Source organism: Phoxinus phoxinus (assembly GCF_949152265.1).
Source record: "Phoxinus phoxinus genome assembly, chromosome: 20".
NCBI classification, from domain to species: domain Eukaryota; kingdom Metazoa; phylum Chordata; class Actinopteri; order Cypriniformes; family Leuciscidae; genus Phoxinus; species Phoxinus phoxinus.
Genome location: NC_136895.1, coordinates 9,442,099 through 9,455,579, shown reverse-complemented (window position 1 = coordinate 9,455,579; position 13,481 = coordinate 9,442,099). Strand labels below are relative to the sequence as shown.

General features: G+C 39.8%; 1 protein-coding gene across 1 annotated transcript; it reads right to left on the bottom strand.

Annotated features, from left to right (window-relative positions):
• Positions 1–11,371: 11,371 nt before the first annotated feature.
• On the bottom strand, positions 11,372–12,686 carry LOC306988876 (uncharacterized protein). Its single transcript, XM_079594051.1, has 4 exons — positions 12,444–12,686; positions 11,966–12,174; positions 11,715–11,874; positions 11,372–11,472 (listed from the first exon to the last, which is right to left on the bottom strand). The coding sequence occupies exons 1-4, from the start codon at positions 12,577–12,579 to the stop codon at positions 11,387–11,389; spliced, it is 591 nt and encodes a 196-aa protein (XP_079450177.1). The 5' UTR covers positions 12,580–12,686; the 3' UTR covers positions 11,372–11,386.
• Between the last annotated feature and the right edge of the window lie 795 nt (positions 12,687–13,481).

The following is a 13,481-nucleotide window of genomic DNA, read 5'->3' as shown; positions in this document are numbered from 1 at the left end:
TCGGGTTTCAGTAGCTCAGTATATTGTGAAGTGATCAAGTTAAAAAGCTTATGAACACCTTATTTGTTAATGAAAAATATCTGCATTTTCACTTTTATATTTCTTTAGATTTTTTTATTGCTTTGGCTCATGTTCCTCACGGTTCGGGTCCCACTGCTGCCGATGCACTGTGGCGATCTAGATCTTGAGGATCGCAAATGGATTCTATCAGAGGGGTTTGAGATGGGCCCTGCCTTATCTCAGCCCTCACCTGATAGATCTATTGCTTTTTCCCAGTGTCAGGAAGCATGCATTGCGGTTCCTTCCACACCGGTGCTTCATATATCCAGCTCTGAGGAGTTGGATGTAGAAAGCATTGAAGCAGAGGGCGATGACTCACCATCTCACTCTCCTGCTTATGAGGAACTGGTGGAGGTTGTGTCTCGTGCTGTTGCCGATCTAAACATTGACTGGAGAGCAGACAAGCAGGACGCTCGTCCCAAATCCAAACTGGACGAAAGTTTTCTGCCCTCACGAGCATGTCCTCCGCGTCGGGGCCTGCCATTCTTTCCCACACCGAGGTGTCGAGATCGCGGAAATAACCGGTCTCCAGGAGGCTGACTCCAGCTCCCTTTTCACCAGTTCCTTATTCGATTGGAAATCACAACAGTGGAAAGTCCAGCTCAAAGATCAGCCTGGTAAATGCAGGGTGCAAACTATGGGGGAGCTAGGGGAAGGTCGGCTCCCCTTAATAAGACATGGGCTCCCCTGAAAAAGTGATTTGTGAAATTGTAGGGTGTCTCAAAAAATATTGACAATGTGTTATTTTGACGTGCAATTTCAGTTTTGTGTAATGTGATCATCGTGGATTATTATGTGTAAAATACCAAAAATATAATTCATACATGATGGCTTTTTAAACCTAATTCACTTCAATACTATACATGCTATTCTTGTCATGAGCATCAAGGTGTGGTAGCGCTGCGGTGCAAATTCCACTCATGTTTAGTACATGTGTTAACTCAAAGATTCGTAGAAAAAAATATAAACGTTGGAGGCCATTGATCTGCGCGCAATTGATCTGTCATTTTGATGAACGAGATCAAACAAGAGAGTCAGTAAAATGATCCAAACTTCTCATCCTCGTAAGACGCAAATGACTTAGGGTTAGGGTTAGGGTTAGGTTAGGTTAGGTTAGGGTTAGGGTTAGGTGTGGCCTCAAAAAGTGGCCTCCCCCAAAAGACACGGTATAGTTCGAACACTGGGTAAACCTAAAAGGTAAACCTCAGGAGAAACAAAGGGTTTATGCAATAAAGGATGATCAGAGTAATGATACAAGATCAGCCTTTTTTGAGATGTTTAATGTTGCAGACAATACAGCACCTTACACACTTAGGACATGTGCAGGAGTCACAGAGGCTGAAGGGTGTAGAGCTGAAGGTTTTATGGTGGAGTCCTTTGATGAAAAGACAGGCCTTGCTCTTCCATCACTTATTGAATGCCACCTCATCCCAAACAACAGAGCAGAGATGTCCACTCCAGAGGCAGCACAATACCACAACCACTTAAGATCAGTAGCCTCCAAGATTCCATGTCTAGATCCCAAGGCCAAAATTCTGCTTCTTCTCAGGAGAGACCTCATTCAGGCACACAAGGTGCTGGAGCAATGCAACGGACCACAACATGCTCCTTTTGCAAAGAGGTTGAACCTTGGGTGGGTGATAGTTGGAGATGTAGGCCTTAACGGAGCTCAAAAGCCTTCATCAGATGATGTTTTCAAAACTCATATTTTAATGTGTGCCCTAGCTACATGAATCCATGTCCAAACAATATGCATGTGAAGGACTGTTTCAACTGTCATGATGAGCCAGAGAGATCCTCCATCCTGAACCTTGAAGATTATGGAAAATGACTTCCATCAGGATGAGTCAAACAGCTGGGTTGATACTGCTCAGAATTGACACTTCTGAATGACTGGCCCATGGGAATGGTGTTGAAGAAAAGTTCAGGTCAGGAAGGAAAGTTGAGGTCAGGGTGGTCAAAGAGGGATCATCTAAGGTGTTTCTGCAACCTATATCAGATGTTGTCTTACTGCTGTCTCCTGAGACTGAATAGACACACTTAATTATGTTTAAGGGGTGTTTTCATAGGGTGTTTTCACACCAAGTTCGTTTGAGCCCTCCAAACGCTCTCAGAGCGGTTCCTTGTATATGTGAACAAACCAAGTGATCTCAGACCCCCCCAAAAGGTCCCAAAAGTGAACATGTAGAACTATCGTGCCTATAGTTCATTCCATATTTTGCAGTTCTGGCGCCTGTGGGAGAACTGTTCAGGTCGACATACATTCGCATCACATTTTAACGCAGCGGTAGAGTTAAGCACACGACGCTGCAGTTATTTGCAGTCTGAATGTTTATAATTTTGTGTGCATTTAAAAGCTTGCCAGTTAAACATTTCATTTCCCTGCTGTTCTGAGCGCGTACACCCGCAGCGTGGGTCTAAAAGTCTGCAGCGCGCTAGTACTGAACTAAATTATCTTTCACGTCTTATTGGGCTAAAGCTGTCAAATACACACGAGGTAGACAGTTGGGAGAAAATCCGTGCTGCTTGAGCTCTTAAAGCGACAGCAATCTAATATTATAAACAGGCCGCTGCTAGTCCTTAACGTTAATAAAACAACAAAGGAGAAAATAACTCTTCACAGAAAAACTGTATAAAACTTCATAATTTATACAGTGAAGTCTATGTGGTGTTTTATTTTTTAATTTGTTCATTCAATAGGCCTACACCTACTGTGACTGAAAAACAATAAAGCACTGTTTATTCAATTTGTATATTATGTTGTGTATGTCACGAACTTGCCGTGGAAGGAAGACGAATGATGCAGGATCCAAATAACATTAAAGTTTATTGGTGAGTAACACATATAGCGTGACCACATTCAATAACTGACAAAGGATGAACAGAACAGGGAGTATAAACACAGAGTGAGGAGAGAGCTAAACAGGCACAGGTGGAGGAAGGTAAACGCATCAGGGACTAACAAGAATAGGTGCAGACAATACATGGCATCATGGTGACATTACGCCCCCCTTCGGGTAGGTGCGTCCTCGCGCCGTGATGACGACAGAGAAGAGGGTGTGGAGATGAGGCAGAGGCTTAGGTGGAGGGCGTGGAGCACGTGATGGATGGTGATGACATTGAGGATTCGGTGGACCATGGTGGAGCTGAAGGTGGGAGGAGCCAGGGTGGAGACCTGAGTGACGGGTTAGACAGAATCCAGGGTCCAGACAACGGAGGCGGAACCGTGGTGAGTGAAGGAACCGGCGTAGTAGCAAGGCTGACGGACCGTGGCGACTCTGAAGTGCTGGAAGCCTGTAGTCCAGCCGCTGACTCACGGGACTGAGGCAGTGACGGGGATCCGGCTGACCGGGGCGACGATGCGGTGAGAGAGGGCGACGGGGAAGCCAGAGGAAGGGAGGAGTCCGATGATGACGTAGGGGTGCAGGGTGTAGGTATCATGAAACCCCGGAAGTCCATGTCAGCAGCTGGGCATCGACCGCTGAAGGCCGACCTGGAGTCCCGATGGAACCCAGCGAAGTCTCTGGGCAGCCGGGCCGTGGCGGTGACGGGGGAGTTGTGAGGCAAGGTGCAGGTGACTGGTTGATGGGCTGAGGTGGAGACATGGGCTCGGAGGCCCGATGCGTAGCTAGGGACTCTCCTTTACGCAGCACTGGTGTTGGAGAGGCCCGAGGCAAGGCAAGTGAGCCGCACGGAGCTAGCGGCGGTGGCAGAGCCGAGGAGCTTGATAACACTAGTGGTGCAGATGGATCCAAGGGACTGGCCGAAACCAGCGATGGAGATGGAGTCAGGAGGTTGGAGTAGGAAGAGGGTAGAAGAAGGTCTCCGGACGGAACCGGTGAAGAGACTGATGATACGAGGGTGGGGACTTGGGTGGGAATAGGATCTGCCGACCACAGATCTATTAGGTCTATGTCCGCTCCTGGCTAATGGACTGATCCGCCTGCCCAAGCTCCGGCGCTTCAATCTTCTCCGTGGATGCATCGGACTCTTGAGTGGTGAGAGAGAGTTCACCGTTCTGGAGCATCATGGCTAGATACCCCAGCCACCGTAAGTTCTCTGGGCGAAGAAGGAGGTGCAGTGCGGGTGAGTCCATCTTCTTGTAATTAAATACTCGTTTAGAGGGGTCAGTTATTCTGTCATGAACTTGCTGTGGAAGGACGATGAATGATGCAGGATCCAAATAACATTAAAGTTTATTGGTGAGTAACACATATAGCGTGACCACATTCAATAACTGACAAAGGACGAACAGAACGGGGAGTATACAGCGCCTAGAATAAGTGAACACACCCATGCCAAAGTTGACTAAAAAGAGGAATAAAAAAATCATCTTTTGGAAATTGATCTTAATGCCTTAATTTAAAAAAAATTAGGAAAAATCCAACCTTTAAGGACAACAAGTTTCTTTGTGAATGAATAATGCATCATAAATGAATAAATGTTCTTCCTTAAAATACAGGCTGCATAAGTCAGGATACCCCAATGTTAAATTCCCATTGAGGCAGGCAGATTATATTTTTAAAGGCCAGTCATTTCATGGATCCAGGATACTATGCATCCTGATAAAGTTCCCTTGGCCTTTGGAATTAAAATGGCCGCACATCATCACACACCCTTCACCGCACCTAGAGATTGGCATTCAAATATCAAAATATCTGGTATTCAAACTATAACAAGAACATGAGCACCTGTGACAAAATGCGTCGAAGTGGGTGACCTTAAGCATCCCTGTTCTTCTAAGATGAGCAGGATGAAATTTTGGGTGCAAGCACTTGTGCTTGTCAGAGTTCTTTTGAGGTTGTGGTGTGAACAAGAAAAGGTCTGAGATCACTTCAATGCTGAAAAGGACAAAAAAAAAATTAACCGGGTTCTCTTTTGAGTCCACTATATTGTGAACACCAAAATGACTGAGGTCAATTTCCAGCTGGTTCCCTTTCTGGTTCACTTTAAGTAAACTGGGTTTGGTTCTTTTAAAATGAACTACATGTAACCTCTGACCTTTAATAGAAGCAATCTTGTTTTACTCAGTCGATACTCACACGGTTAAAGCAGCTATCTTCAATCTATTCATCATCTTTGCAATCATTTATAGAAGCTTAGTCTGTAAGTATTAGATTTACAAGAAGCTTGTTTCCATGTAATCGGTCAACTAGCAAATTTTGTTACAATTATTAATATACAGTCTCTTTAGAATCGTGTTCTTCCCTTTTTCTGTCTTTACTCTGTACCACTTGTATTTGAAGTGGTGGTGCTAATAAAGCCATGCTTCAGTTCAACTTTCTTGTGGAAGGAGTTATCTGTCTGCCGAGTTGAAGAAGGGGAACTTTCACGAGGGCAGAATAGTGAAGATGGACAATCTTCATGATGTTAAAACACTTGTTTCTTTCACATGACTGTAGAGATTAAACTTTACCCCAGAGCTTTCAAACACACAGGGTGGTTTTAAACACAGTTAAGAGGAAGTTAAAGGCAGGTTTGCTCTGCCCACACTCGTTGTTTTTATTTTTTTGGTCTATTTGTTCAAAATTCAACAATTGACCTATATAAAATCTCTTGTCTTTAAAATAAAATAAAAAATTAGCTCTAATTCACCGCCAGCCCAAGACACTGAGAAAAGCCCAGTTAACTAATATTAATAAATGCTCTAGAAGTATTTTTCCATTGTTAGTTCATGTTAACTAGTGAAGTAAACTGTGCAAAAGTTACATGTTTTTAAATATGTGCAAAAAAATTAAAAAATAATAATATGCATGCCCCCAAAAAAATCTTTAGATTTATTAATGTTTGTTTTCTTGACTTCAAGCTTTGTCAAATCTCTGTAAAACATCATGTGTAATTTAAAATCAAGAATAACAAAAATTGTTGCAGAGATAAAAAAGCTGCTTCAGCCCCAAGAAAGCTCATTTGCCATGAGGTTTACAACTTTTGCTAAACATGTCAGCGCACTTATAATAGAGAGAGAAGAAAACGATTATATTACTATGTAAGCAAGATCTCCATTTAAAACAGAATCCGCAAAACATGTTACTATCATACACACTGCATATTTACATACAAAGCAGCAAACGGAAAGTACAGCGCTATGCATAAGTTTAGACACCCATGCTAAAGTTGACTAAAAAGAGGAATAAAAAAGCATCTTTTGGAAATTGAACTTAATGCCTTAATTAAAAAAAAAAAAAGAAAGAAAAATCCAACCTTTGAGGACACCAATTTTCTTTGTGAATGAATAATGTATCGTAAATAAATGTTCTTCCTTAAAATACAGGGTGCATAAGTTTGGACACCCCTATGTTAAATTCCCATAGAGGCAGGCAGATTTTTATTTTTAAAGGCCAGTTACTTCATGGATCCAGGACACTATGCATCCTGATAAAGTTCCCTTGGCCTTTGGAATTAAAATAGACATCATCACACACCCTTCACCGTACCTAGAGATTGGCATGGTTTTATTTCAGTTAGCCTAATAGCTGGTTTGATTTGCATTGCGAAATGATCTTATGAAAAGTACTCCATGCCAATCTCTAGGTACGGTGAAGGGTGTGTGATGATGTGCAGCTATTTTAATTCCAAAGGCCAAGGGAACTTTATCAGGATGCATAGTATCCTGGATCCATGAAATAACTGGCCTTTGAAAAAAAAATCTGCCTGCCTCTATGGGAATTTAACATTGGGGTGTCCTGACTTATGCACCCTGTATTTTAAGGGAGAACATTTATTTATTTACGATACATTATTCATTCACAAAGAACATTGGTGTCCTTAAAGGTTGGATTTTTCCTATTTTTTTTTAATTAAGGCATTAAGTTCAATTTCCAAAAGATGATTTTTTATTCCTCTTTTTAGTCAACTTTAGCATGGGTGTCTAAACTTATGCATAGCGATGTATACATGTAAATTATAAATGGAAATTAAAAATCACACATATAAAACATAATAACAATACATTTTATTTAGGTACACTTATTAATAATGTGTATCACATCATGCATTGGCTGTAGACAGTAGTGCTGTTCTGACTCCTGGTGTTACTGGAGCACATGGAGAAATCAACTTCAGCACACTGGAAGAGGACCATATTATATATCAATGGACATATACAGTATTCAAGACATAATGTACAGTCAGCTGGTCATAAACATTTCAGATTTAATTAATCTTGTGCATGCAGCTTGAAGTTGCACTGTAAGAATCACCAGTAATAGAGGACACAAAAATATAACATATTAATATTGAAGATTTTACCTGTGGATTATTTGAGTTTTGAGCAGCAGATTTTCCAGTTGCATCAATGAAGCTCTTCACCATCCCTGAAACAACACTGAATATGAAACATCACTGAATTCACACATTGTAACAGTCCAAGAGCGGATTCACAGAGAATGTGTTTTACTGTGAAACATGTGAGATTCAGGGGAATGAAAAAAGTGTCTAGAATAAATGCGTTTTTTAAAGGTCAATTTTTGGCATTTTTAGAACGCCATGTCTCGCACGAGACACTGAGAAAAAAAGAAGACGGACAGTGGAACGGTTAAACACGTTTAGTGTGTTTACATAATACATTTTTTTTTTAAGTAGCGCAGCGGAATAGAAAAACACGTTCTGTGAACCGGCTACATTTGTGTAGATCTAGAGTTTGTCTTCTTGTAGTTCACTGACACTTTTACTGTAGAAAAACAAGAACAAACCTATTAATGCAATGGTCAGAAGCACATTCAGCAGGATGAATATGATGGTCATATTTCTCCATATCTGGTGTTGTGGAGCGTCATCTGTCTGATTCCTGTGGACGGAGTCTGTGATATTCTTATGGACAAAATCTGTAAAAGGTTTGTAGTTCAATCTTTCAATTTCAGTCATTAACAGAACAATAAAACTATTATATGTTCTTTAAACAGTATATTCAATATGGAATCCATCATTAAAGGTGCATAGCGCAAGATTCTGAGTTTTTGCAGAACTATGCCACCTCTGGCGGCAAGCGAAACTGCAGCCAGAGATGTGCACGCTCATGGACCACACGCACACTTGCATGAACACGAGCTGTTCATAACCAAAGGAGCATCAGCCGCAAATCTTTTGTTTACAATCATAATGTCTTCAGAGGTAATAAAGTTATAAATCCCGTTTGAGCCCTAGAGCAGACCGGAGATCTCTCCATTTGTTGAAAGCCTTCCCTATGTTTACTCTCGTCTTATTCCGACGCCTGTCTGAGTCCAATTTGGCCCTTTTGGTTGCACTAGACAAAAGTTTTCTTTATTTTATCTTACGTGGAGTTTGCGTTGGTGTTTGAAAGCAACTACAAGCAGTCTCTTACAATCCATCTTCTACGGAGAATGCCGGCGAATACACAAACCTGCCAGACATACAGTAGCTACACTCTAAAAAATGCTGGGTTGTTTCAACCCAATTTTGGGTAAAATATGGACAAACCCAAACGTTGGGTTAAAAATGTAATGTAAATATTTAACCCAACGGCTGGGTTTGTCCATATTTTACCCAAAATTGGGTTGAAACAACCCAGCATTTTTTAGAGTGTATGTGAGCGTGTCGTGAACGCGCATGACGTCACGCCCAGTCTAAAATTCCGGCCCGAATCCCTCTAATTTATTTTACTTTACAGGAAAATCTCAGTGATCAGAGAAGGGCTCATTCTTTACAGACAATCTCAGTGATCAGAGAAGGGCTCATTCAGCCCATCAGGCAATTGTTTAAGCATGTGTGGGTTAGAAAACGGGTATTTTTAACATGAAAAGTTGCTTAATGCACCTTTAAGACATTAAATGAAAAAATAACTTACCGCTTATGTAGATTTTGGTGCCATTGCTGAATTTTAGTGGTTTAGTTTTTACACAATAATAAACTCCTAATTCATCAATGGTGATATTTTTGATGAACAGACAACTGTTCGTTTTCACTGAGTATTTGTGTATAAAGATGTTGTTTTCATATTCACCTCCTTCAAATGTGTTGCTGTAAGTGCGTAAGATCAACACTGGAGGATCTGGTAATTTCATTTTGAACCAGTAAATCTCCTCTATATCAAGATCACAGGTTATAATCACATCAGATCCTAAAGTTACTGGTGTGTTTGTTAGACTCTCGGTGGCTTGATACAACATGAACAGATCTATGAGAGACAGAAAAACACATTTATTAAGATATAAAATCAAAAGAAAACTGACTCAATCAAATGTGACATGAGAAACTCACAGATCTGCAGCTGTATGATCTTCATGATCTGATCCAGAAGAATAATATCTGCTATACTGCGATCATTCAAACATCTCGTACTGAGAGCGGAAACACAAACCTCGACCACACAGACAAGAGGAAGTCAGAGCTGGGCTTCTCTGAGAACATCATCATTCTTAGTGTTTAAATCAACAAGTAATTAGAAGATATAGTTAGTGGTAAGGTGGATGATGACGGGAATTTTCTTCTAGAAACAAACTTTGTTGTATTATTTTCATATTATCACTCTGAAGCTGCTTTGATACAATCTGTATTGTAAAAAGCGCTATATAAATAAATTTGACTTGACAAATTCCATCACTGGATGTCTTTGAGTGTGGATGGAAATAAGGAGAACAAGGTTATGCAACAGTCCCCACAACAGATCCCATTGCACCGGACTACCTTCTGAAGTTTGTCAGCTGGTACTGCGCAGAGGACTGTGACACTCACAGGTGCGGCAAGGAGTTAAGTGTATTTCTGTTTGTGGGAACCGTCATGGTAACTCTTGCCAGAACATCAACCAGCCATATGATAACTGGAGTGAGGGACATGCAGGGGAGTTGGATGAGGTTTGGTAAATTTTAAACTGATTTAGGAAGTTTTGTTTTGTAATTGTTCAATAAATAAATTGTTCAATATTTTGTATGGATTTTGTATGGACTTGGAGTAATTTTTACTCAAAACTAATGATTGGGATAGATTCAGCACCCCTAAAAACCCATAGTTAGACATCTCAACAGCTAATATTGGTTAAAATATTTTATTATTTTTTTTATATATATTATTTTTACCCAGGCCCTCTGGGCACCCCAACTTTGATTGCCTCTCCAGGCGTTTCCCCGAGGATTTGGCCGTGGATAAATTGGGAGATGTTACTAGACACCTATAGGAACACATGGTAAAAAAAGCCTAACTTTCCCTAACTGCATGCAGATTTTTTTTTTAAAGGCCAGTTATTTCATGGACCCAGGAAACTATGCATCCTGATAAAGTTCCCTTGGCCTTTGGAATTAAAATATCCCCAAATCATCATACACCCTTCACCATACCTAGAGATCGGCATGTGGTACTTTCCATAAGATCATCTCTCAATGCCAATCAAACCAGCTATTAGGCAAACTGAAATAAAACCATGCCAATCTCTAGGTATGGTGAAGGGTATGTGATAATGTGGGGCTATTTTAATTCCACTATATTGTGAACACCAAAAGGACTGAGGTCAATTTCCGGCTGGTTCACTTTAAGTGAACTGGGTTTGGTTCTTTTAAAATGAACTATGTGAAAACACCCATAGAGAGTAACGTAACCTTCCCAGATAGCAAAATACACTCGGGCCAGATCCGGTTAGATTCTCACCTGCCGGAGACTTACCCGTCGGCCCGCTTCCGTCTGCCGCACTCGTGCCGGATGCCTGTTTACTCACTGGCCGATTCCGGTCCGAATCAATCGGCCCAGATGCGGCAGCCGTTAACTTGCCGACCCTGCCGCAATAAAACCGGAATCGGGCCTTCACTAATGCGCACTGCACGCCGGAGCTGGCGCGAATCAATCGTGCCATGTTATTATGACTACCTTTAGGCTGTTGATGTTTCTTGAATAACCCATGTAATTACTTTTGTGTTGAAATGAAAGAAAATGCTAAAGTCAATCCATATGTATAGCCTACTAACTTTTGAATAAAATGCAAACAAAATTAAAACATTTTAATATTTATCCCATAATTGTTGCAAATGATATAAACCAAGGCCAGAAAATATCTGTCATGTCTCAAGAAACAACTTAAAAACACACAAGTCATTTAGGGAATTACACTAGTATAAAGAAATATACTTGCATCAAAAAAAAAAAAAGAAAAAAAAAAAAGCAAAATTAAAAAGAAAAAGAAAATTAAAAGACTTAAATAAATTTGAACATAAGTAACAACATTGCACAAGTTAAGAAATATCCTAAAAACACCAGATTTTAAATAAACTTTAATATAAAAAAAAGTGCCTGTGTAAAGCACACAAGTTTGAGGAAACCTCTTAAAAGCCTTCTTGAAGCCTGCTCAGTTGTTAGCTTTAGCTCTTTCCTTCCTCCATCCCTGTCAGGAGCAAGTTGTAGCCATCTTGTTATATATTTTTCCACCTTTATCAGTGGACATCTTGGTATGGGCATTTGTCCTTACTGCATCTGTATATAGAAAACAAGTCAAAAATAGATAGTTATACTTTGTCGTGCAACAGTGTTGATAAAAATAAATAACATGATTGTTACCAAACAAGTGCAACCTAAATAAGATGGACTTTTCCCCCTCTAACTACAGATCAGAAAATGTTACTTAAATCCTTATAAAAATAAAATACATATTCATGTGAAAGTTGTCTGACACGACAGACAGTATAGCAGCCTCAATGTGCTGGAGTATAACTTACTGACTACAACAGTCCTGAGGGCCAATCCACGAAATGCCAGTTTTTGGTTTGCACCACTCCAGTTAATTTTTTTAGCCAAGGAGTTCAACAAAAGCTTTCCGAGGATACGCCACACAGCTTCTTTAGTGGAAAACCCACCAATAATTCCAAAATAGGTTACCTATTTAAAACAAACACAAATAACTGAGTATACAAAAAAATATATAATACACAAGACAAATTGAGTGAAAAATGCAAGTGCTTGAACTTACCAACTTCTTGATTTGTTCTGGCTGATCCTTTATTTGATTTTCAAGCCTTTCCAGATCAGATAAATCTGACAAAGGAAGGTTGAATGAACTGATGTCTGGACATTCATCACTCTGCGACTGAGCACTGTTCTGTTTTTGCTGATTTTTAAGAACCATGACAAGCTGATGCTTGATGACCTCTTGTGCTTTAAAAACTTCAGTCAGCAGGGCTGCAAAATACAAAAATAATAGAGCATAAATGAACTTGAAGCTTGCTTTTTTCATATAGGGTTTGGTAGGATAAAGAGTCAGTAAATATTTACATTTATATAATATTTACCCACTGGACAACCATCCAAAGAAAAACAATTAAAATAAAACAACTTGACAGTGGGTTTAAGTTTACCAGAAATCTTTTTAGTTTTGTTAAAATTGTTTAGTTAATATTTTTAAAGGCCTAATTCAACTAAAAAGTAAAGAGTAAGTTGTGTATACTTACAAACACATGAAGAACTGCAACATGTGCTGTCTCCATCTCCAACTGCACTGGTACATGGACTTAAATTATTCCTAGAGGTGTTGGGACTTGTAATGCCATATGCCTGTCTGGATGGAGTTCTCAGGGCATCTACCATAGTCAGTGGTGGTGACGGTATTTGTGGCGCTGCAACAACTTCTGAATGATCCTGAATTCTGGCTGTTTTTTCCAGTCTCTTGCTGGCAAAGAAATGATCTTCATCACTCTCACCTGAGTGGTTTCTTTTATTCCCCCTGAACAGATAAATGTGGGAAAAAATTAAAATAGTGCCATAACAAAACATGCAGATTATAATAGATGAATGCAATAGATGTATAATTTACATACACAAGACATAGTTCACCCAAAATGAAAGTTCTATAATCTATTCCCTCATGAAGTTGTTGCAGACTTTTAATTTTGGGGTTAACCACAGGGCAAATCCATGCAAAGGTCATCTTTACCATTGAAAAAAACCATACTCTTTTTAAGTTGTCCAGTTAGGTCTGTATAATTCACGGAGTGGCTGGTATTAAATGCATTTACTGAGAATTTATATTTAAAGGGATACCCCACTTTAAAGTGAAAATTCTGTCGTCATATACTCACCCTCATGTTGTTTCAAACCTGTATAAATTTCTTTCTTCTTGTGAACAGAAAGGAAGATATTTAGAAGAATGTCAGTAACCAGACAGTTTCTGGTACCATTGACTCCCATAGTATATCTTTTTTCCTACTATGGAAGTCAATGGTACCAGAAACTGTCTGGTTAGTGACATTCTTCTAAATATCTTCCTTTCTGTTCACAAGAAGAAAGAAATTTATACAGGTTTGAAACAACATGAGGGTGAATATATGACGACAGAATTTTCATTTTAAAGTGGGGTATCCCTTTAAATTTTTGATCGCAAATGTCACGTCCATAACGTTGGAACTGCCCTACACCAGTAATATGAAAAACAACTGTGGTAAAAAATACAAACAAACCTGTTCTTTCTTTTTGTGTATGCTGGACGATCA